The 25,151-nt window shown below is 42.2% G+C and overlaps 1 protein-coding gene across 6 annotated transcripts in view; it reads right to left on the bottom strand.

Moving 5' to 3' along the window:
* Positions 1 to 25,151, bottom strand: part of LOC110049507 (obscurin-like) — a 123,825-nt gene that overhangs the window by 35,030 nt on the left and 63,644 nt on the right. For 4 of the 6 annotated variants that reach the window (XM_089296659.1, XM_089296657.1, XM_089296660.1 and 1 more), the window contains 33 exons: positions 24,195 to 25,082; positions 23,062 to 23,943; positions 21,425 to 22,369; positions 20,491 to 21,042; positions 19,517 to 19,846; positions 18,146 to 19,030; positions 16,495 to 17,388; positions 15,014 to 15,898; positions 13,722 to 14,597; positions 13,113 to 13,238; positions 12,408 to 12,608; positions 11,928 to 11,979; positions 11,393 to 11,745; positions 10,692 to 10,997; positions 10,220 to 10,274; positions 9,445 to 9,896; positions 8,655 to 8,966; positions 8,288 to 8,324; positions 7,776 to 8,146; positions 7,223 to 7,301; positions 6,753 to 6,796; positions 6,141 to 6,422; positions 6,000 to 6,036; positions 5,193 to 5,485; positions 4,714 to 4,865; positions 4,331 to 4,541; positions 3,327 to 3,701; positions 2,517 to 2,825; positions 1,934 to 2,007; positions 1,628 to 1,821; positions 989 to 1,016; positions 615 to 865; positions 328 to 394 (listed from right to left, as the gene is read on the bottom strand). In XM_089296659.1, coding sequence (XP_089152785.1) covers positions 328 to 394; positions 615 to 865; positions 989 to 1,016; positions 1,628 to 1,821; positions 1,934 to 2,007; positions 2,517 to 2,825; positions 3,327 to 3,701; positions 4,331 to 4,541; positions 4,714 to 4,865; positions 5,193 to 5,485; positions 6,000 to 6,036; positions 6,141 to 6,422; positions 6,753 to 6,796; positions 7,223 to 7,301; positions 7,776 to 8,146; positions 8,288 to 8,324; positions 8,655 to 8,966; positions 9,445 to 9,896; positions 10,220 to 10,274; positions 10,692 to 10,997; positions 11,393 to 11,745; positions 11,928 to 11,979; positions 12,408 to 12,608; positions 13,113 to 13,238; positions 13,722 to 14,597; positions 15,014 to 15,898; positions 16,495 to 17,388; positions 18,146 to 19,030; positions 19,517 to 19,846; positions 20,491 to 21,042; positions 21,425 to 22,369; positions 23,062 to 23,943; positions 24,195 to 25,082 — 11,798 coding nt within the window. The remainder of the gene's footprint in view (positions 1 to 327; positions 395 to 614; positions 866 to 988; positions 1,017 to 1,627; positions 1,822 to 1,933; positions 2,008 to 2,516; positions 2,826 to 3,326; positions 3,702 to 4,330; positions 4,542 to 4,713; positions 4,866 to 5,192; positions 5,486 to 5,999; positions 6,037 to 6,140; positions 6,423 to 6,752; positions 6,797 to 7,222; positions 7,302 to 7,775; positions 8,147 to 8,287; positions 8,325 to 8,654; positions 8,967 to 9,444; positions 9,897 to 10,219; positions 10,275 to 10,691; positions 10,998 to 11,392; positions 11,746 to 11,927; positions 11,980 to 12,407; positions 12,609 to 13,112; positions 13,239 to 13,721; positions 14,598 to 15,013; positions 15,899 to 16,494; positions 17,389 to 18,145; positions 19,031 to 19,516; positions 19,847 to 20,490; positions 21,043 to 21,424; positions 22,370 to 23,061; positions 23,944 to 24,194; positions 25,083 to 25,151) is intronic. The other 2 variants (XM_089296658.1, XM_089296662.1) reach the window with 1 other exon arrangement.

Below are 25,151 nucleotides of genomic sequence, written 5' to 3'. Positions count from 1 at the left end.
TGCCAAGAAACATAAATGACAATTCGGTCAATCAATAAAGCTCTTCCGTGGATTTTAGAGTCGTAAGCAAAGCTTGCGATGTTCACAAACCAGTGTTCCTCTTGTTATCGAAGTTTAACAATGGTTACCATCACAGTTTGCCCAAGCTTCAGAATTTGTCAAGGCACTGCAACAATTTGCAGCACAGCAAAGTGCAATGGGCCTCAATAAATTTCAATGAGCGAACCTTAAGATCACTGCAACACTCACTTTTAAACAGCTATAGTCACAAAGACGTTCTTTTATTGACGTTTCGTGCATAAAAGCGTACTTGAGAAAATTGGTTACCTCAACAACTGTGCGGAGATCATTGACGTATTGTCGCTCAGATTCAATCATCTCGTTCAACACGAATCTACAGGAATAAATCTCGTGTTAGTGATTTCGTCCTGAGCCTGAATTAAAACATTTAGTATAGTATCATAAACACATAAGACATGCACACGTTATAACAACCAAAGGATAACAGACAATGGTGTTTTCTGGTAAGAGCGTAAGACTGAAAAGAAATATTGTTTGCCGACGATTTGGTTCAAAATTCTCAATTGGACCTGAGAATTTATTGGGACACTTACTCTCGCTGATGGATTGCCTCCCTTTCTTTGCCTTTAGCAGTTTTCGGAGCCTTCTTCACATCCTCCTCCGGGGCCCTGATGATAAAGACCCGCGGCAACCACCCGACTGCTCCAGTGGTAATAACACAGACCATTGAACTCTCCGAGCCTATGTTGTCAAGGACCTCTATTGTGTCTCCTTCATTCGCGGATACCTCACCAGGAGCCTTAGGTTTGTAGTTGGTGATACACACAAATCTTATTTTCTCTCCCTGCAAAACCAAAACAAATACTTGAAAATGTCGACGAGAAAGGAAATATTAACTGAGATTCAAGCGCGAAGGGAAAAGGACACATTTTTACACTGTTGTCCTAGAGACCACAAATAGACTTACTTGCGTCGGTATGTCTGCAGTTTCATCGCTGAAAAAAAAAATAATAGTAATAAGCATGGGTATGAGCATAATCATAACTGGTGAGCAAGGGCATTGCAAAAACCCGATCACAAGACATCGTCAACAACAACAACAACAACCATTTATTTGTACTCACAATTTATAATGGAGTTTGAAGGCAAATGTAGACATTTTAGTTCTATTTGAGTCTACGGAAACTGGCGCTGTCATGTAACATATCAACAAATCGTAGTTTATATCGGGGACCTCTCGGTGCTAACCATATACACAGGAAAATACTCGAATCTTTCATTATGTTATATCTGTCAGCAAAATGTCGGTTGTTGATCTAAAAATGTTGATTTCAGCAATAGGCTTGATTTGAAAGTCAGCTGATGAAATCGTTCAAGGTAGTAAAGTAGAAGCATCGAACCCACTCTCAAAATCTTTGATTACTGCTATTTATTAGATATAAGTAATAAAAAAAACTTGGCGCCAGGAAGCACGTGGTGAAACACTGTAGTAAGCGTGCCTATTTTGATACCAAATTTGTAGAAGTGTGAACTTTATGGCGGCTAAGATGTTCGATAAATTAAGAAGATTTGTACCGCAACATAACCTCAGTAAACTCTTACTTACCCGTCGTCATCTTTCTTCAGACAAGTGTGACGTACAAATCCGATCTCTGAACCACGTGATACTCTTCTGACCAACCAGAACTCAGGTCGACTAGTATCCAGCACTTCGACCTTGTCGCCCTTCTTGAGGAATTTGTTTCCAGTTTCCTCCGAATAGAAGTCTTCAATGGCCGTGTACAGTTTGAGCGTGAGGACCTGAGAACGACGTAAAGGAAAATGTAACGACACCACAAGAAAATCCCTGAAAAAATCCTTTAGGGCACGTAATGTAGCTTAAAACCTCAAACATTACAACACAAAAATATACCTCCTCCACTCTTGATAGTCCTGAACTCTTACGAGGAGGTTTTCCACTGTAAAGCAGTGGCCTTTGATCCGTTCCTAGAAGAGAAAAGCGACGAATATTTTCTTATGCAATCATAAGTGATCGAAAATTTCCCAACAATGAGGGGGGGGGGGGGGGGGGGACGCGAGACACAAGCTGAAAAAGTTCACATCAGTTTGATTTGTTTAATTCACTTCTCAATTTTTCTGTTTCATTTGTTTCGAGATTAGAATCTTCTTCAGCCACGTTGCAGAAGTTTTTAAAGCGATATTCAGTTTAATTACCCGGCATAGTCAATCAAACCCTGTCGAACTGCATATCAACAGTTTGGCAATCGAACAAAATCGAAGTCACACAGAAATAATCGAACAATCGAACGTTTGATTTCCGAACTCAATCGAACGAAATCCAGAGATGGAGTTTGATTGAGTTCGTTTTCCGCACGTTCGATTCACCATGCCGGGAGTCTAACAGCAGTGTGTCTATTACCCTTGCTATCCTAAGTTACAGTTACTCAATACGCACAATAGATTTCCAATAAAATAAAAATGTTCTAACTACGCACCTTCTACAAAGAGATTTGAGGTAGAAGACACCTCTCCAAGGTCATTTTTAGCTACCACTTTGTATTGTCCAGCATCATCGACCTTTCCTTCAGTTATCAAAATGGAATACAGGTTTTCTTCTTGGAAAACTTTGATATGCGGGAACTGTTCGTCAGTGATCTCTTCGTCACCTTTGTACCACGTGACTGCCGGGGTTGGCTTTCCGCGCACGCGCACATCAAACCTTGCTGCACTACCGTCTTCGATGGAACGATCTCTCAACGGAGCCGTGAATGACGGTGCTTCGCCTCCTTCAGTTTTTAGCGCTGCTGGGATGAAAATGATTGTTACAGGTAAGGAACAGCGCACGCTCGGGTTTACTAGCTTTCTCGGATTCCGAACATAGGTTCGGTTTTTCTCCGATGTTCGTCCGTTATTCCGATGCAACGAACATCAGAATCAGGCCACTGTAAACACACTACCTTCAGCCAAATTTTGGGAGAAATTTCCCCGAAAACTCTTAACTCTGCTACTTATCCACAGATATGCCGAATAGGCCATTTCCGAGTTACCTTGTGCCTCTGTTTCAAAACGACTCGAGTCCTCGTGAAAAACCTTACATATGAAAATGAGTTTGACTTACATCAAAATGACTGAACCTGTAGGCAGAACTCATTTTCAGATGAATGGTTTGTTTTGACAAAGAGGCAAAAGCCAACTCGGAAATGGCCTATTCTACTGAACATCTAGACAGCCATTTGGCCAAGTCAGGCTGTCCGTCTTCCTCGTGCATTAGTTGTTACAAGCGCCATAATCATTATTTTCCTTACCTTCAACCGAGAGTTTTGCTTGGCAAGCTACTGAACCTCCCATGTTGGACGCCACGCAACGATACTCGCCCTGGTCCTCCACGGTCGCTTTGTTGATCAGCAGTGAGTAGTTTCCAGTCTGCGAATCTTTGATAAACTTCAATCGCGAGTCCTCCTTCAGTAACTCACCATGTTTGTACCACGTGACTTCCGGTTCCGGGATGCCCGTTGTTTTGACGGTGAAGTAAACAGTGTCCCCAGCTTTGACGTCACGGTTGCTAAGCTCTTGTTGGAACTCTGGCGCGCAGACGCTGTCACGTGATCTCCGGCGCTCCATCCGGGCATTCATCTTTTCGAGTTGTTCTTCATCTTGGGATGAAGACTCTGACATTGATTCTTAAACAAAATAAAAACAAAATAGTCAAACGACAAGGCTATTATTCTTTTGCTCACTGAAGTAAAAGAAAACGCTCTGTGAATTTCGACTCTAATCGTAAGTAGGTACTCCTACGCTGTTATTTATCGGCAGTCGCAAGCTTACAGCCCTGTGTGGTAAGGAGAATCATCTTTAGCGTAACAAGGACTTTACCCCAATAGAGCATGGCCAACACTGAAGAAATTACGTCAACATACATTAAGACATCACTACGGTGGGAGAACATTAGTAGCTTGGAAGTCTCCAGTGACGCAAATTGAGGTTAAATTTTCAAGTTAATCTTTCATGTTCTATCTGAATCTTTTCCAACCTGAAACGGCGTCGCTAGTTTCGTGATTACTTAAACTAGTAAAAATGTTATTTTGACGTCTCTGTTTCCAACCACGGCTTAGTATATGAACACAAAGCTCTTTTCAACTTGAACAGTTGACTTTTTCCCCAGTCTATAAGCACTCCGCGTCAAGCAGTTCTTAAGAAAGTGAATATCTCAGAAAAGCACCTGGATGTAAAACATTCATCTCAAAAAGAGTGACAGAATATGAATGAAACATAGTCAGGAGTATCTCGAGCGTAACCAAGAATCACCTACCTTCTACCAACACCTCAGCCGAACAAGACGCAATGCCCCAGTTATTAAGCAACACGCACTTATAGATGCCTTCGTCGTCACAAGTTACTGCCTGAATGTCGAGGTTGTGTGCTGAGCCCTGTGAAGACTGCGTGAATCGAGGACGTGAGCGTATCAGGTCATTGTCCTTAAACCATTCAATGTTGTCGATGGGTTCTGGACCGGAAGTCACCTAAACAGAAAACAGTACGTCAATGAGAAAATTGCTCTCCTCAAAGACAACATGGCATATGCAATGAGCAAGGTTAAAAACAGCGAACAGTTCCCAGTTCTCGGGAAGAGACAGGATAGGATAGAACACCTTAACTAACAACTTGAAAGTTACCTACTCTTTTAATGTTTACCTGCAACGCGACATTTTCGCCATCATTGACTTCGATGTTTTCCAGAGGAGTCACTATGGTCGGCTTGGCACCACTTCTTTGCTTGGACGGGAGTTTCGTGACCGGAGAGCCTGGGGTAGCGCCGTCGGCACTTTCGGCGACTTCGACTGATTCTGAAAAATGTCAAACATTTAAAGAAGTTCAATCAGAGTATTTTAAGTCATTTTGGCCACGTACAAAATTGCCTTAAATTGAAGGAAACCTGAAAATAATAGATTCCTAAGATATAAAAAAACCAAAGAGATAGTAATAAACGATGAAGGAACAAGGATGGTTAAGGATGGAGAAGACCAACACGGATTACAAACGACGAACTTGAAAAATGTAGGCTAAACTTTTGAGGATGTGCAAACCGTGACGCAGCTCCGTATGGTAAATATTCCTATGACTTGGAGGCAATTTGCTGCATCACTGTTACAACTCTGAAAACTTGCACTAACCTTCTACTGTTATCTTTGCCTCGCAAGACTGTGTCCCAGCCTTGTTAGATATCACGCATTTGTACATCCCCTGATCTGAAGTTTCCACCGGAGAAATCTTTAACGAGCAATGCTCTCCGTCGGACGACATTTTCAAGCGTTTTCCGTACTTTATGGGCTCGTCGTCTTTGAACCAGCGAATCTGCAGTGGTTGGCTGCCAGCGGCTATCACTTCTAGCTGTGCAGTGGAATGTTTCACCACACTCAGGTCGGTGCATTCTTGAACAAATTCCGGTGCCATTTGAGAAAGACGGCTGCAAAATTAAATCCAATGCGAAGGGGTTAGCAAATGTTGTACACAGGTCTTCTAAATTTTTGGAAGACCGTATACGGAGTGTGGCCCAAAGTAACTTACTGATCATGTTCGAAGCAACACAACAGTGCTCCGGGCAAATCTAAGAATTTGCTGTGATAACCAACGACATTTAAGCACAAGGACTGCTCCATACAAAATCTACACCGTGTGTTTTGTATTTTCGTTGTTTCCACAACCTCAGCAACAACAACAACAAAAATTACTTACGGGGTAACACGCTTCGAAATTTCAGCTTTACTTATGGTGTCATTGTGCAGTTCACAAGGGTTTTTACCACGCACCGAAACAGCAAATGAAAACAGCTTTCAATATTTGAGCGATTTGATGCACATTAGTGATCAAACAGATTTTATAAGGTGTAGTTAAGTCAGCATCAATATGTAATAGGAATACCTCAAAAAAAAAATAATAACCACAACAAAAATAATAGCACAAAAACAACAAGTACTTACCCACGGTTCATGACTGTTTGAGGAACTTTGACTTTCTCTGTAAAGATAAAAGCAAACAACCCTTCTGTTATTTCTCATGATTTCTTTTTCTACCACAACTAGTTTCATTTCCGAACGAAGTCAAAAATAACTTTCTCGTACCTTCGACAAGAACTTCACAATCAGTAGAAACTGATCCCGCAGCATTCGTAGCGACACAGCGGTACACCGCCTCGTCCTTGACTGTCACGTTGAAGATATTGACAGCGTGCATTTCACCGGCGGAAATGATGGTTATATGATGATCCTCTTTAAGAGCATGGTCGTCTTTGAACCACGTGACCTCGGCCTTGCACTCGGCTGGTACTCGGACGTCTAGCGTGAGGTTGTCGCTTTCTTTAACTTGTTTGTCCTGAAGCTCCGACGAGAAAACCGGTTTTGGAACTGAGGGTAAAGAAATGATACAAACCTCAGCTTTCAGCGCACTTTATATAAAGATTTGGGAAAGCCTTGTCAGGTCGTAATATTTTAAGCCCAAGACCAGGCACACAAAACTGAACTATTTTAGAAACTCGAGCAACAGATGCGAGAAAGAGCTACGAAGAAAATCAGTTAAAACTTTGTTGTCTTTTATGATATCTTTAAGAATTTTGCGACGAATCAAGACAACTTCCTCCAGGTAATGATCTAACTGCTGTATTCTCGTTAGGTACTTTATGGAAAATGGATAAATACTGTAAAGAGAAAATGGACTTGATCATTTTCATTACTGACCTGATTTCGCGGCAGGCTTCGGTTTAGGTGCTGGAGGGGGTGCTCTGGAAACAAAATAAACAATAAGCAGTGAATATGGACAGATTTATAACTGAGTCTTTTATTGACCTTGGTAAAGTAACCAAATCTAAGTATTTGAAATAAGTCAACGACAAGAAAAAAAAAAGGAAATTACGCCACGAACTAATCACAATTCAAAGCAAAAGCGTGAAAACGGTGGAGGTAGGGGGAAAATATTTTGGTTTTGCTTTTGCCACTGATCGGTTAATGAAAAGCACGTTGTAATGTTCTGATCAGTAAGATGGTTTTATGACAAATTCTGGAACCAATCCTAGAACTTAGCAGACACAGAACCCCGCGTAAATTTCTGGAAATTAATTGCTGAACAAACGGCCCAAAAGCAGCAATATCGAAGTCATAACTACACGAAATAACACTGATATCTAAAGAAAATAAGACCCGTATCTTACTTGGCAGGAGGTTCTTTCTTTGCTGGTACCTCATCTTCGGACGTTTCTTCCCTTTCTTCCTCGGTTGACTCTTCGAGGCCTGAATAAAATAAAGAGAATCTCTTAGCGTCATGACAGCTCTCTTCACGAGCTTTTTTTCTCTCAAGACACCAACCGAGGCATAGATCCCTTGAGAACACATCATCCACGTGGCTTCAATTTTTGGTCAAATCCTCATCAGGGAGGACCGGAAATTGCACATTTTCCTTTGACAGTGTAGGGCTCTTTACTTTAAAGGAGTTACGTTACGGTTGCGCATCTTGAAGAGTTAAGGCCTAAATTTTTAATGTTCGTCGTTTGTAATCCTTGTTAATCTCCTCCATCCTTAACCATCCTTGTTCCTTTATTGTTTATTATTATCCCTTGGGTATTTTTTTATCTTACTTAACTACTATTTTCAGGTTTCCTTCAATTTAACAGTAATTTTGTACGTGGCCAAAATAACTTAAAATACTGTGACTGAGCTCCTTCAAGTCATTGTGCTACGTAGAACCGAAACAACAAAGCAACTGACCTTCTACTTCAAGCACTGCAGTGCAAGAAACCTCTCCTTTGATGTTTGACGCTTCACATTTGTAAACTCCTTCGTCATCAGCCACCACATCATTCACAAACAGAGAGAACACTCCGTCATCATCTTCGTCAAACCGGAACTTCCGGCCCTCCGTAAGAGGTTTATCATCCTTTAACCATCGTACTTCCGGTTCTGGGCTTCCGGTGAGTTTGACATCAAACTTTGCCGCGCTTCCTTCAATGACTTCCGCTTTCTTCATGGTGCGGACGAACTTGGGCGGAGTCTCAGGGGGACCATCTTCGAGGTCAGGGGCACGAGACACTGGTATGTCTGTGGCCAGTGTCACTGTTTCTTCTACTGGCATCTTAGGACTAGACGTCGAAAATATCAACAGGTAATTAGTGTGATTAGCTGGTAACTTGACGATGTAGAAAGAAATCACTGGAAAAAAAATCAGCTTGACCTAAATCCTGACCCTATAAAGTGGAAATTTAAAAAGTAAATTGACTTACAGCGACATGACACCTTCCTTAATTTCTGGCTTAGGAGCTGCAAAGAAACAAAGCGGTAAAGACATAAGTCACATATTGGTCATAAAACTTAACCAAACCCAAATGTTGCAGTAAGCCAAGAAAACAATGAAACCAACAGGTTCGTTGATTATTGGATAGACAGACAGACAGACAGTGAGAAAGACAGACAGACTGCCAAACCGCTGAACGAACGAACGAGCCAACGAACTAATTTAAATCAGAATCGAAATGGGAGAGAACACAAAATTTAACTTGCACTTGTAAATAACATATCTAACACAAAACGTCATTTACTATCCTTTCCATAAATGAGACAGCCATAAAGCACGTAAGAAGCCGAAACTACCTTGAACAGTCAGCTTAGCAGAACAAGTAGCTTTTCCAGCTTTGTTCTTAGCAATGCAAGAGTACTCTCCCTGGTCAGCGGTTTCTACACGTGGAATACGAAGTACATGCACGCCATCTTTGTTCTTGTCAATCTTAACTCGACGTCCATCTCTGATTGGTTTGCCTCCTTTCTGCCATTCTACATCCGGGACAGGGGTTCCGGACACCTTAACTGTCAACTTCACCTCCTCACCGTCCGTGACTGTTGTGTCTGTAAACTTTTGCTCGAAGTCTGGGCGGACCGTTACCTCTTGACGAGGTTTGGAAAGTCCTGAAGTTTGAAAAAGAGTTCTCTTTAGTGGTTTGTCACGTAATCTTGTCAAGCACATCTTGAAAAGTTTAGCCTAAATTTTTCAAGTTCGTCGTCGGTAATCTGTCAATCTTCTCCATCCTTAATCATCCTTCCTTTATGGTTTATCATTATCTCTTTAGTGTTTTTCAATCTTAGTAAACTATTACTTTCAGGTTTCCTTCAATTTAACAGTAGTTATATGCGTGGCCAAAATTATTCAAAATACCATGACTGTGCTCCTTTAAAGTGACTGCTATGTTCATGTTAAAGAATCTTTCCACCCTTCCCTCGAACCAAATTTTCGACGATTTTTGGCATATTATAGAGACGGAGAAAGAGGAGGAAGACTGCCTTCACAGTTCAGAAAAGAAGACAATCGGTTGCCTCAACATTGTGTTGGATGTGATTTTCTTACTGGTGACATATTTCAACATAAAAGTTGAACTCTCAATCTAACCTGTCACAGTGATTTTACACGCAGTGCTGACGCTGCCCGCCTTGTTCGAGGCTTCGCATTTGTATTCTCCCGCGTCCTCTACCTCACAGTCTTTTATTACAAGTGTAAACCCGCTCACTGATTGGCTGATGTCAAACCGCCCTCCAGCGCTGATTGGCTTATCATCCTTGAACCACTGGAACCCAGGTTCCGGCGTTCCCATCGCCCGGCATGCTAAGCGCACCGAACTTCCTTCAACCGCTGACCTGTCTCGCAGTTTGAGGATAAACTCTGGTTCTCGAAGGCGTTCTTTTGGTTTTGCAGGCTCAGGCTTGGCTTTTGGTTCTGCTTTAGGTTGAGGTTTTGGCGCTGGTTTCGGCGGTGGCTCTGATTTCTCTACTTGAGCAGTTGCAGGGGCAATAGACGTCTCGATAACTGGAAGTGGTTTCTTCGAATCCCCGGGTGGTTTTGTCCTGAAAGCGAAAACAAAAATTGAAAATTGAAATCATACGAAGATCATCCAAATTTTCCTTACTAGTTATCATACAATTTCTACAACCATCTTTGGCAGAATTTCGCCCTATAATCGAAACTTTTTTTCTCGAGACGTTCAAGCGCTCTTTCCAAAGTAATGTTCTTTGTTTCAAAACAAATAGTTCTCTTCCCTGGAGTTTCGAGTCCTATAAAATAAGACATCACAGACTTCGCTTCCGTTTTTTGTTCTTCCATTCTCTCATTATGAAATAATACTTTTAAACAGGCTTCTCAAATTGGCAATATTCCTTCTGACACTTACTTCTCTTCTTCCGATTCCGGTTCACCAGCAGACTCACTTTCCTCGTCTTCTGTTTCTGTAACAAAGAAAATAATAAAACAAAAATTATAATTATACAATTTGAAACAAGTGCCAACAAAACAACAGGGAGAAATCTGCCTGCGTTCGCTGGCTTGTGAAGATAATGCGGATATGATACGAACGATTTTAAAAGACATAAAAGGCTCATGCAATATCTGAATAGATAGAGAATCGACAATCATTCCCATATAGTTGAAGAACAAACACACACACGAAAAACATCCCCTCCCCACATCTCTCTTTCGGATCCGAACAGGTGATGACCTCTAATCATAGCTGATCTAGTTTTCAAGAACCCAAACCAAACAGAAATTGAGATAAGCTAAATGCTATCCAGTGAATACTTTGTCTATTTTTACATGTCATCTTAGCGTCTGTTATATTTTGAAGTTTTTAGCCAAAAGTTACTTACGCAATACAAACAAATCCGCTGAGCAGTGTGCCTTGCCGGCGCTGTTCCTAGCCACGCACTTATACAAGCCTTCGTCACTTCCGCAGACGTCATCAATAACAAGCACCTGCCAGTCATCATCATCCTCAAACTTGTATCTTCCGCCCTCAAGCAGGGGTTCGTTTTCTCTGTACCACCGGATGTCTGGGCGAGGGTCGCCAATTACACGGCACTCCAATCTCGCGGTTTTCCCAGATACTGCGTCGACGTCTTGGAGCTTCTGGGTAAACTTTGGTGTTGTTCCTTCAAACTCGGGCTCCATATCAGCTGGAAAAAGAACAATTTTTGTTCAAAATGTCAAAATTGAATTCGTAAAACACTCTAAAATGAATATCACCGCATGGAAGTAATGCTCAAAAGCTTTCATTAGAATGGTCACACACGGGGGTTACATCCACAGACTTAAAAGTTACAACCACCTTGTACAGGATAATAAACAGTACCACATGAAAGAACTGCTCAGTAGCTTTCACACTAGGGTTTCATCCACAGACTAAAAAGTTAGAACCACCATGTACGGCATAATAAACAGTAGCACATGAAAGGACTGCTCGATAGCTTCACTTGAATGGTCACACACTAGGTTTTCATCCACAGATTTAAAAGATAAAACCACGATGTCGCATTGTTTGAGACTAACAATTAAGGTTGGTTTTACTCACGTTCAACATTGAGGTAAGCATTGCTCTCCACCTGACCAAACTCATTTCGTGCCACAAATCGAATGTGCCCTGCATCTGTCCTCTTGGCGTCCGAGATGGTCAGAGCAAAAAGATCCTCGTCACGTTCAGAGGTAAAACGAGGCCATTTACTGACAAGTTTTTCATCTTTGTACCACTCAGCTGTCAAGGCGCTACTGCTCACCACGCGACACGCAAACTTTGTCACGCCACCTTCCTTTACGTCACGGTTGCGTAACACAAGCGTGATGTCCGGGGGGAGCTTGGGTGGGCCAGAGGATTCGGCGTCGACTTCATCTTCAGTGTCATCTGACAGCATGTCAAATGTCGACTCACTGGCAACAAAAAGAGCATTTGCAATGAATATACAGTTGTTTCGTTTCCACAAAATAACAAAACTTTCCCGTTTATAGTAAGTCATGTTTCATTCAACTGACCGTTTTCGTGCTTTGAAAACAAAGGAGAATGAAGAGAATTAACTGCTACATTATTCAACGAAATTTAAATATTCACTTACCGAGAAAGACGCCTCTCATATTCTGACCCACTTGCAGAATCGAAACCATGACCTGTAAAACAAGAAGGAAATAAAGGAAATTAAATTTATATGCTAAATCTATATACTCGTTATGACAGCATGACTAAGTAGAGTATAAAGTTTGAGCTGGGAAATATACCGTATTTTCTCGACTACACGCCATGGATGTTTGCTTCAACTCGGTGTTGTGAACATGGCGTCTATTTGAAACCGCAGTTAATCGCGGGACGGCGTTTAAATGACGTTACCGTTTGTAATCACAAAGCAGATTAAGGAATCTGTCCTCGGATGGCTCCCATAAAAATATAGCCTACTAATCTCTCAAGTTTGTCATTCACCATAAAGCAAATGATCAAACAAAACGCCTTCGTACAAGGTCAAATTCTCTTTGTTTGTACCATAGGCGAGATGGGTTTTGGCGCTTGGTTAGGAGAGAGGGCATGGCAAAACGATACTTACTCTCTATGAACAGCTCCGCGCTGCATTGAGCTTTTCCAGCTGGATTACTTGCTACACACTTGTAGCGTCCTCGGTCAGAATGCTCTGCTTCTCTGATCAGTAGTGAACACAAGCCGTCATCTTCAAATGTGAACTTGATCCGTCCACCCTCGCGGATCACTCGGTTGTCCTTGTACCAGTCAACCTCGGGCTCGGGAGTTCCTGGATAAATACACAAAGGAAAAAACTTTCTGTCACAAAGAAAAACTCCAAACAAACAAAGCAGTCATAATTTATCTTTCCATGGTTAAATACATAATTGTGACAACTTTGACGATTTTATTGGTGACCGTGTTTCTACGCTTGTGTTGCCATCATTGCTGTTGTTTGATCTAGTAGTCTTCACTGGAACATGGATTTTATACCGACTGTTCCCAAGTTGAAACCTGTGAAAATTCGCTTTTGTTGCTGCTACTTTCACCTATGACTCTGCTGTTGCTCCTGCTGCCATATCACTAGCACATTGTTTACCACTTTTTCCCAAGTGGGAATTTCAGATACATTGTTTTAACAATACCCGAATGAACACTGCACTCAAATTAAAGTTTCAGACCAACATTCTCAAACGAACCTCCGTAAAATAGTCCGTACAGTGCACTTTTTTCTTGTTCTTGTTCACACAAGCATACTGAGAAAAGTAAAATCTACTTATTAAAGAAGAATTACCTTTCACACGAACATCAAACTTAGCAGCACTTCCTTCTACGATCTCGACGTCCTGGATTCTTTGGATGAACTCGGGTTTCACAGCCCCAGCAGGAACCGGTTCACGTCTCAATACAAGCTTCTGAGCTGTGAATTAAAAAGAAGCAAAATTTCATTTGCGAAAACTCAACCGTTACAATTTGTAAAAAGATGTTATGGGCAGGCTAAACTTGCGGCCTTTTTCCTCAAGGCAACTAAGTTCAATAAAGCCCTATTTAAACATAAGCTGCTTTTTGTCTTTCCGAGAAAAACGAAGTGCGATTTTCTGTACATCGAAGTTGTTTTTTCTTACTCGTGTAGATTAGAGAACGTTTAAGGAGCTATATCACGGTTTGCGCACCTTGAAAGTCTAGCTTAAAATTATCAAGTTCGTCGTTGTGTAATCCGTGATAATCTTTTCAATCCTTAACCATCCTTGTTCCTTCATGGTTTAATATTATTTCGTTGGTGTTATTCTATCTTTGTAAACTATTATTTTCAGATTTTCTTCAATTTAAGGGTACTTTTGTACGTCGTGGTCAAAATAACTCAAAATTCCGTTACTAAGCTCCCCTAAGCCAAGAAACCTACCATTGACTTTGACAATGAATGGCTTCACAGCTGTCCCAGCAGGGTTTGTAGCCTCAACTCGGTAATTTCCTGAATCTTCCGGCACCGCCTTGGGAATCAACAGAATGTTTTTGTCTCCCTCCATCTGTAGCTCGACTCGCTTCACTCGCCTAGCAAGACGATTTTCTTTAAACCACTCAACTTGCGGCGTAGGTTTGCCTTTCGCTTGAACAACGAGCTTCACCGGGGCACCCTCCCACACCTCAAACAGCTGCTCTTCCGTACCTTGGACAAACGTGGGAGCAAATTGTTTGTCACTGACCTTAAGCTCTGCTGCGCAAGTGACTTCACCTGCAGTGTTTCTCACTTCACACCTGTATTGGCCACTGTCTTCTCGTCGGCAGTCACCAACAGTAAGCGAATACCTCTGCCTTTCGGAGTCTTCATCTATGGTGTACTTCCCTTCGTTCTTTAACAGCATTTTTCTCAAGTACCATTGTACTTCGGGTGAGGGTTTGGCGGTAACCGAAACTTCAAACACCGCTTCATCGCCCTCCACAATTTCCACATCCTCAATCCTTGTCTTAAACTCCGGTTTACTCGCGGATTCACTTACAACAAGACGTGTTCTGCATGAAGCTGTTCCAATCTTGTTCTTGGCTGTGCACTGGTATTCCCCACTGTCTTCAGGTCTGACGTCCGAGATAACAAGAGAACACAGCTCTCCATCAGACTCCATTTGAACCCTTCGACTTTCGTCTATAGGTCGGCCATTCTTGGTCCATTCAATGTTCGGTTTAGCTGTTGCATTTAGACGACATTTTAGTGTCGCTGTACCGCCAACAGTAGCTTGTGTTTCCTCTAAAGGTTGAGTGAATTTTGGTGCAGGTTTCTTGCCTACAAAATAAATAAACATTCTGTCTTCAGATCTGTGTTTTTCTTTTAAAAGGAAGGTAAGTCATTGGGTCTAGTAGCCCACAACTACTAGAACTCTGTTTCGCTTTCTGTAGCACGATGAACCTTAAGAGTATCACCTCCCTCCTGATAAGCCCTTCATCCATCATAGGTCGACATTTTTGTCCGTGATTTAATTCACAAATACTCATTCAAACCACCTGGGTACCGTGGGAAAAGTACTTTGCCAAACAACACGAGATAAGGACAGAGACTTGAGACCAGGTTCTCAAACCTCTCCTAAGTTACGATACATCGCAAATATCTTTAACTCAACAAAGAGCAATTGTATGTGAACAAGCTAATCAAGCAGGACATTAAAACTCTCGTCAACACAAGACAAACAGAAGATAACTTACCTTCGATATTAACTTGGAAGGTCTTTGTCGTTGTACCTGCAGCACTCTTTGCAACACACTTGTAAACTCCCGAGTCTTCAGGGACAACAGAAAAGATTGTAACACCAAATTTATTTCCTCGAGCTGATAAGTTCACGCGACTAGTTCTTTTTAACAGTCTATCATCCTTGTACCATTCCACGTCTGGTCTCGGATTCCCTTGAATAGTAACATTAATCTTAAGTTCGTCGCCTTCGTTAATCTCTATGGGTAAATCGCCGTATTCATCAGAGAACTCTGGCGCAATTTGTCTCTCTTTTACTTCAAGTCGAACAGAACACTGCATTCTTCCAGCCTCGTTTGACGCCACGCACTTGTAGCTTCCGAAGTCATCCATCGACACATTCTCAATTAAAAGCGAATGTGAATCTCCGTCGTCGGACTGTACCGTTTTAAACCTACCTCCGTCAGTGATGACTTTTCCACCCTTTGACCATTCAGTTACAGGTTTTGGGTTACCCAACACCTGGACATCAAAGCGCACCGTATCGCCCTCCATAACTTCAATGTGTTTCATCTTCTCTTTAAACTCCGGCATGACAATGGCTTCATTTACAAGAAGCTCTGCTGAACAAGAGGCAGTACCATGTTCATTTGTCGCCACACATTTATACTCGCCTTCGTCGTCAGCAACAGTGTCAGAAATTGTCAGTCTGCAGACTTCAGAGTCGAAATAAGTCTTGATTCGTTTGCTTGATTTCACGGGTTCATCGTCCTTAAACCATTCAATGCTAGGCTCTGGTTTTCCATGAACCCAACATTCTAACTTGGCTGCACTACCTTCAACTACTTCTACTTTCCTGAGAGGCTTGAAAAACTCTGGTGACGTTCCTTTAGGTTTCTTAGCTGTTTTAAAGAGTAGAACACATAACGCAATTGACATAAATTATCTTCTATCTGGCCAAACACCAGACAACGTAGGATGAATCAGGAACAGTATTATGTAACTAAGAATAAACAGAGCCAGATGGTACCCACACTGACGCTATATAGCCTACGATGTACGTTTATTAAACGAAAATAATTTCCCGAGTATTGCAACACTTCCAGAAAGAATCATCAGTATGTCAAAAGCATTTAGTCAGGAAATTTCACACATAATATGACTAATATCATGGGTGACAAAGTACTCCTTAACTCAAAATTACACAATCGCCATGGCAACGTTTGGCGCGAAATTTCTCGATACAATAAACAAGGCAAAAGCCCGCGATTGTGAGCGTTATTTGTCACCAATGATATTGAAAGGTAATCAAATGGTGTACTCGTAAAATAAGGAGATAATTTCACTAACGTTTTGTCAAGAGTTTAAAAGTTACAAGAATTTTGACAAAACGCGCGTGAAATTATTTCCTTCTTTCACTCGTCAACATTTGATTATCCAACCAATTTGAAAAAGGCTCTCTTACGTTCAAACTACATAAGTCTCTTCTCTTGCTTACCTTCTATTTCAGTCGTAAACGTCCGCGTTGCTGATCCCATTTTACTTTTCGCCTCGCACTTGTACACTCCAGAATCAGCCGGTTTGGCGCTATAAATTAGAAGTGTGTATTTATCTCCTTTAACCAGTGTGGTAATATTCGACGACTTTCTCACATTAAGTTCATCTTTGTACCACTGGACGTCTGGAGCAGGTTTTCCTCGAATTGTGACCTCTAAAGAAACCTCGTCTCCTTCTTTAAATTTTATAGGAGCTTCACTGAGTTCATCAGTAAATTCTGGAGCTGTTAGTTTTTCATTAACGTCTAATTCTCCACGGCAGGTTGCTTTTCCTGCCTCGTTAGAAGCAACACATTTGTAAGTCCCAGCATCGTCTAAAGTTGTTTCATCGATAATCAAAGAGTGTTGTTCATCTCCTTCCCCAGTTTTAACCGTAAATCTTCCTTCGTTTTTGATTGCTTGAGTTCCACGGAACCATGCGATGTTTGGCTCGGGATTTCCAGAGACTCGCACATCAAACTGAGCTGGCTCGCCTTCGCTGACTTCCATACTTTTCAGTTTTTCGTTAAATTCGGGCGCCACAATGGGTTTAGTTACGAGAAGTTCTCCTTCAGTAGACGCTGATCCGAGATCGTTTTTAACCACACATTTGTAGTCTCCACTGTCATCTGTGTTCGTTTCAGTGAATGACAGCTGGCACATGTCGCCTATGATATCAGCTTTGATCCTTCGACTAAGCTGAACTGGTGTTCCGTTTTTAAACCATTCTGCTGTTGGTTCGGGCGTGCCCGTCATGCGACATTTTAATCTCACAGGGTTACCCTTCACAACCTCTATTGCCTTTAACGGCTGCGTAAACTGTGGGGCTACTCCCTTTGGTTTCTTTGCCTTTTTGCCTGAAAGAAAATTAGGTAAATTGTGTGAGAGTCCTAACAAATAGATGCTAGCATGGTGAAAACTGTAGATCTCAGAAGCCCTGCAACGTTGTTACTAGTATTTGCACTACTAGTGCATTTCGAGCGGTTTTCACTTGGGTATCGAAAAGTAATTGGTCTTACGTCACTTGGCTACACGATTTGCTTAAAAAACTCGCGCCACTTTTTCATCCAATCAGAAGTAAAACCAAAACCAGTCGTGACTTGTTCGCTCGCGTCAGTTACAAGTAATTACTTCGTGTTTTGATTGGTTCACTGCATCGTCTGTGTCCTTTGTGATTGGCTAGAGTGATTACTTTGGTTTTCGTTTTACGACACTCAATTGAAAACCGCTGTATGCCAAACTAAATGATTTCACAACAATTATTCTGTCAGTGTTATATATCTTCCTCATTAAGTCTTCAGGTTTCTTTATCTAATTACACCTAGCACGCGCTACCAAATACTACGATAATGTGTGCCCTATGTACATTTACGGACCAACTGTTCTATTAAAGAGGGTTAATGATCTTGGTTAAGATCTCCAAGAATTGACATCGGTAAAGGTACTCCTTAGCAGCGTGACATAACCCAATTAATACAGATTGATGTGACTATGACTGCCACCTCTTTTTCCTTATTTACGCTACTCCCATGCTTCGTCCATTCCAAAAGGAAGCCGGCTAAACAGAAGATAAACTTGATCGCGTGACTACGGTGAAGCACATTGCAAACATACCTTCGATGTTGACTTCAAATGTCCTTGTAACACTTCCTGCCTTGCTGCTGGCCACGCACTTGTACAAGCCAGAATCATCTGGAGTGACATTCATGAGAACAGCGGAAAACTTATCCCCTCGTGACTTGATGTCGACACGACTTGTCTTCCTCAGGGGCTTGTCATCCTTGAACCATTCAACATCTGGGCGTGGTTTTCCCTTCACTGTCACATTAAACGTCACCTCGCCACCTTCGACAGCAGTGATGGGGCCTGTCTCCCCCTCATCACCAAACTCAGGAGCTGCCATTTCCTCTTGTAGTTTAAGCTCCGCTTTGCAGGACACTTCTCCAGCTTCGTTATTGGCTTTGCAGGTGTATGTACCAACATCGTCTGGAGCCACTTTGTCGATAACAAGTGAGAAGAGGTCATCTTCTTCATCGTCAATCAAAAGAAACTTTCCAGCGTCCTCGATTTTCTTAGTTCCTTTGAACCACTGCAGGGTTGGACTAGGACTGCCTGACACACGCACATCAAACCTTCCCTCTTCGTCTTCAGCCACCTCAATGTCTTTCATCGCTTCGGTAAACTCTGGTTTAGTAGCAGGCTCGTTAACGAGAAGCTCCGCCGTGCAAGACGCTGATCCCAGCTCATTCTGAGCAACGCACTTATAATCTCCTTCATCGTCCAAATCTACCTCGGTGAAGGACAGAGAAGCAACTTTCCCATCGAAGTCGCCTTTCATCCGTTTGCTAGTTTTAAGGAGTTTGCCATCTTTGAACCATTCGATGGTTGGTTGCGGGGTTCCTTTCACTGTGCATGCCAGCTTAACTGCTGCTCCTTCAGATACCTCCACTGATTCTAAGGGCTGAATAAACTGTGGTGCAGTTCCTGTTGGTTTCTCAGCTGAGGAAAGACCGAAAAATGTGATAATCGACATCAGAAGGGAATTCATGGAAAGTCCCGTCATTTTTAAAAGGGTGGAATCACAACAAGTAAAACAATGATTCTTCGGGAATCCATGGTCAAAGAATTCCTGTCAGTAGTGTTCAACAAATATCATAGTCTGTGCGCTCATAAAATCTACCAAAGTATGTTTTTGACCATATCTGATGTATTGATAAGCAGACAGCAAGATTTCACAACCGTCTTTAAATATCAACTTATTAACGGTCGTGGTAAACGTAGAAAAATACAAGGAAAGGCATCTACAACTCTCAGATTTCATCACTAACATCTTATTCCAGATCCCCCGTCGGCTACTACCAAGAATTCCCCAATTGAAATGAAAATTTTCTTTTATCTAAAAAACCCCTTTGCAGAATTATTTTAGAGCCGTTTTAACCTCTAAACAATGGCGCAAGACATAGATAATTACTATTTAAATCATACCTTGAACTCTGACATCAAATGTCCTGGTAACAGTGCCCATCTTGCTTTTAGCTTCACACTTATACACTCCGGAGTCTTCAGCCTTCACGCCAAGAATCACCACAGAATGTTTGTCTCCACGAGCCTTGATGTCAAGTCTGTTGCTTTCACGAAGGGGTTTGTCATCCTTGTACCATTTGACATCAGGCTTGGGTTTTCCATTGATTGTTACATCCAAGCTCACCTCACCACCTTCGGTCACTGTTATGGGGGCATCTAACTGATCTTCAGATATTTCAGGAGCAAACAGCCTCTCCTTCACGATGAGGTCGGCTCGGCATGTGGTCTTACCTGGTCAAAAGGTTAACGATAATTAACGGTATTATTTTAAGTATCAAGCCAATAGGTGACTAAAACGGACCCCTTAGTGTTAATTCACTTTAACTAACCAAACGTCAAAGGAACAGTACTACGAAATCCAAAGGAACAAGGATGGTCAAGACTGAAGAAGATTGAGACGGATTATAAACGATAAACCTGAAAAGATAAGAATGAACCATCCGTGACATGGTTCCTTTGCCAACATAATAAATGTAGTTGACATAATTATGTCAACATCCCCTATATGTAAGTAACAAGGATGGTAAACACTGGGAAAGACTGAGACGGATTGCGAACGAGAAACCTGGAAAGTTTAGAATGCACTATCCGTGACATCGCTCCTTTGCCAACATAATAAACATAACTACAAGGATGATTAAGATTGGGGAAGACTGATATGCATTACGAAAGACAAACTTCAAGAAATTAGTCATGAAGTTCAGAATATCCTTCAGCGCTTTCAGTCCCCTGCGAGAATTTCTTTAAATTACCAACAACTTAGTAAGTTGCCATCATGAGACAAGCAAACGGTTTTAACCAACCCTACGACAGACAGTGTTTCAGTAATCAAACTCAACCCTACAACGTGTTTTAAGAAATGCCTTGTTCCTTACCTCCTTCATTTGACGCCACACACTTGTAAATCCCAGCATCTTCCCGCTTAGCGTCACTTAATACAAGCGAATGTAGGTTGTCCTTTTGGTTCTCTTTGAACTCAGTTCGTTCATCGCTCTTCAGCTTGGTTGTTCCTCTTAACCACTCCACCTCGGGCACAGGGTACCCAACAACCCGAGTATCAAACTGAACAGTGTCGCCCTCCATTACCTCGACTGTCTTGAGTTTATCCTTGAAGTCTGGCTTAGTTACGACCCTGATCGTCATGGAAGCAGCACAGGAAGCTGAACCTAACTCATTAGTAGCCACACACTTGTACTCTCCGTCATCGCCTGATCTTGTTTCTTTGATTGTCAATGAAACTGTTTGACCGTCACTTTCAAGTTTCACTCGTCGGTTCTCTTTTATGCGCACTCCCTTCTTGAACCACTCGATGTCAGGCTTAGGTTCGGCTACGACAGTGCACTGTAGTTTGGCTTCGCTGCCTTCTTTCACCTCCACAGGTTGAAGAGGTTCAGAAAACACTGGTGCTGTTCCGTCTGGTTTCTTAGCTGCAATTGGCAATCAAGAAAAACATGAGAAGCTGACAGACAAATGACAGGAAATAATCTTGTTGTATCGTCACAAAAACAAAATGAAGAAATCAAGGTAACACAACGCAACTCGAGAGCAAGAAAAGCAGAAAACGGCACTGATAAATAAAAGTGACATTATCAAAATATTCTGAGCGTGAATACAAGGTTCTGTTCATTCATTTCCTGCAAGAATGATGCAACAATAAATGTATCTATAGATTCCGTTTGGCACGAGACAAGCAAAAATAAACGAAACTTCAAATGTTAATGTTAACGTACTTGAAAAGCTCCTGTACAACGCAAGAAAGGCCTAACAACAATCATAGACCCTTCAAGCTATTCTCACAAGTATCTTTACCTTTCACTTGCACATCGAAGGTTCTTTCTGCAACACCTTCTTTACTGCTAGCCTGACACTTGAAAATACCGGAGTCTTCAGGGGTAGCACCCTTAATTAAAAGCGTGTGTTTACCATTCATCTCACCAACTTCCAAGCGACCACTGGCCTTGAGGTCCTTTCCATCCTTGGACCATTCTACCTCTGGTGTTGGCTGTCCCTTGACGTTCACACATAGAGTAACATCTCCGCCTTCCTCTATGACTACAGGTGCACTCTCCTCCTCCTCAGCAAACTCTGGTGCAATGGTGATGTCCTCAAATAGAGGCAGTGCACTTTCAGCGTCCTCAGCAATCTCGGGCGCGATAATTGTTTCTTCAACAACTAAGTTTCCCTTGCATGAAACTTCACCAAATTCATTGAAAGCAATGCACTCATACTCTCCATTGTCAGATGGTTTGGCATCTTCGATAACTAGCGAAAACAGGTCATCCTCTATATCATCAATCAAAACAAAGCGGCCCTCGTCTTCGATTTTCTCCTTACCCTTGAGCCAGTCGACTTCTGGTGGAGGCGAACCAGTCACGCGGACATCAAACCTCGCTTCTTCTCCAGGCAAAGCACTGATGTTCTTAAGTTTCTCTGTGAATTCCGGTTTGGTTCCCGCTTCGTTGACAAGCAGCTCAGCTGTAGTCGACGCACTGCCAAGTTCATTACGAGCAACACACGTATACTCACCCTCATCATCAAGCTCGCTTGGTTTGAACGTCAAAGAAGAAGACTTGCCGTCGAAGTTCATCCTGACGCGTTTAGATTCCTTCACCTTCTCGTCATCTCTGAACCATTCAATATCTGGTTGTGGTTCTCCCTTCAGCTCACACTCTAAGCTCGCTGGTTCACCTTCCACTACTGTGATGTTTTCCAGAGGTTTGGTGATTTCTGGTGCTGTTCCTGTGGGTTTCTTTTCTGTGAAGACAGAATGTTAAGAAAACAGCACCATCATCTTGTATTTCTTTTATCTTAACAATTAGTTCAGCACTTCAGGAAAAAAAAATGAGTACATGCTATAAGAAAAATTGTTCAAGTTCTTAAAATAATAAAATTCTCTGGGGAGAGGGGAAGAGGTATTTTCAAACGACATTTTCAAAAGGCCACTTGCCTCACCTAGCCAGCGAGGGAGTTCATATGCTCCCTAACCTACCCTTACACGAAGTTAACACAGTAACAAAAAAGTTAACAATTTGTAGCGTCATATTGTGTCCAACAGACATCTGAAGCGCACGTTTTTGATCAGGAACTTGCATTTTCTTACTTGGAGTACCTTTCTAGATATTCTAACCTTAATAGTACTCCATCCCTCGGACTTCGCACTAAAATTAAAATAGCTTGAAAAAAATAGGTACACCGATTCGCATTGCAGCTTACGCGAACTGCAGCTCACCCAGGCCTCGTGTACAACCCACTAACCTGTACAGACTTCCTTCAAACAATCGACAATCATAATTTGTATCTGATTTCGGGTCTCATAGTTCAACGTACACATTCTCCTCAGTGACTGCAATACACTTCTCTTAATGTTGATAATGAGAATTGCTAATGTTTCAAGAGCAAAGAAGAAAGTCGCAAATTGATCCCATATGGCAATTAAAAGCACATACCTTGTACTTTGACGTCAAATGTCCTGGTAACAGTGCCCATCTTGCTTTTAGCTTCACACTTGTACACTCCGGCGTCTTCAGCCTTGATGCCAAGAATCACCACAGAATGTTTGTCTCCACGAGCCTTGATGTCAAGTCTGTTGCTCTCACGAAGGGGTTTGTCATCCTTGTACCATTTGACATCAGGTTTGGGTTTTCCATTGATCGTTACACTCAGGTTTACTTCATCTCCTTCAGTCACTGCAATGGGGGCTTCAGCCTGGGCTTCAGCAAACTCAGGAGCAAACAGCCTTTCTTTTACGGCAAGGTCAGCTCGGATTGTAGTCTTGCCAGCTTCATTCGCAGCCACGCATTTATACATTCCAGCATCTTCTCGTTTCACATCGCCAATCGCTAGAGAGAAACGATCATTCTCTTTGTCTTCTTTGATCTCAATCCGTTCATCATTAGTTAGTTTGGTTGTTCCTCTAAACCATTCTACACTAGGATCAGGATAGCCAACGACAAGCACATTAAAGGTAGCGGTGTCACCCTCCATCACATCAACCCCTTTCATTTTCTCTTTGAAGTCTGGCTTAGTTACGACCAATACTTTCAAACTAGCAGTGCACGAGGCAGAACCGAGATCATTACTGGCCACACACTTGTACTCTCCTTTATCATCTGGCCTTGTTTCTTTAAAAGATATGGAAGCTGTAACTCCATCACTTTCAACCTTGACTCTTCTGCTCTCCTTCACTCTCACTCCATCTTTAAACCACTCAAGCTTTGGCGCTGGCTCAGCTGTGACTGTACATTGAAGTTTGGCTGCAGTACCTTCCTTCACTTCCATTGGCTGCAGAGGTTCTCTGAATTGTGGAGCAGTGCCCTCTGGCTGCTTAGCTGTAAGGATAAAAGCAGACAATAGTAACGAATTCTTAACAAAGACAGCTCTTATTAAACTCAGTGAGACATGTACCATTGCCACTCAAGTATGATTATAATTAAATGTGTTTGTGATATCTTGATGATACTCTTCCCATTCCCTTCATTAACCTGTCAAGTATTCAATTTTCAAGATTGGAACACGAAATCATAAAGGCAGACCACTGGAATAACTACTGACGTTACTAAAATTAGATGACGGAGAATACCTGCAATCTGCACATCAAACACCCTCTCTAGAGAGCCTGCCTTGCTGCTGACTTTGAACTTGTACAAGCCAGAGTCACTGGGGACAGCTCCTCTTATTTTCAGTGAGTGTGTGTCGTCATTGATGCCAACATCCAAATGCTCATCCACTTGTACTGGTTTGTCGTCTTTGAGCCATTCCACTTGAGGTTCTGGCTGTCCTTTCTTCAACAGTACATTTAAATCAATGTCGCCTCCTTCTTCAGCAAGTATTGGTGCACTCTCAGCTTCTTCGGCAAACTCCGGAGCCACAAGGGTTTCTTCCACAGTCAGGTTAGCCTTACAGGACACTTTAGCCAGCTCATTGAACGCAATGCACTCGTACTTTCCCCTGTCTTCGGGCTTAACGTCTTCGATAATCAACGAGAAGCTTCCTTCCTCTTCATTGTCTAACAACGCAAATCGTCCTGCATCTTCCAATTTGTCATCTCCTTTGACCCAGTCAACTTCTGGTGGTGGCGACCCAGTGACAAGTACATCAAACCTGGCTTTCTTTCCCGCCTCGACACTCACGTTCTTCATTTTCTCCTTGAACTCCGGTTTAGCACCAGCTTCGTTCACCAGCAATTCAGCCTGGCTCGACACACTGCCAAACTCGTTACGTGCAACACACTTGTAGTCACCTTCATCATCAAGCTCAGTTTCTTTAAAATTCAAGGAGAATGTTTCATCGTCGCTCTCAGGCTTAACACGTTTGGACTCCTTCACCTTCTCGCTGTCTTTGAACCATTCAACAGTGGGCTTGGGTTGTCCGCTAATTTGGCATTCTATCCTGGCTGGTTTACCTTCTTCAACTTCAACTGTCTCGGCAGGTTTAATAACCTCGGGTGCCTTTCCTTCTGGACTTTTTGCTACAAAACAAAAGAACAATAAGCAACATCTAATCTCTGCAATGCCGTGGAAGAATGCGTAGCATAGGA

Source organism: Orbicella faveolata, unplaced genomic scaffold, assembly GCF_042242905.1.
Source record: "Orbicella faveolata isolate gen_17 unplaced genomic scaffold, um_ofav_v1 contig_27, whole genome shotgun sequence".
NCBI lineage: Eukaryota > Metazoa > Cnidaria > Anthozoa > Scleractinia > Merulinidae > Orbicella > Orbicella faveolata.
The sequence above is the reverse complement of the archived record's forward strand: the minus strand, read 5'-3'. Positions and strand labels throughout refer to the sequence as shown.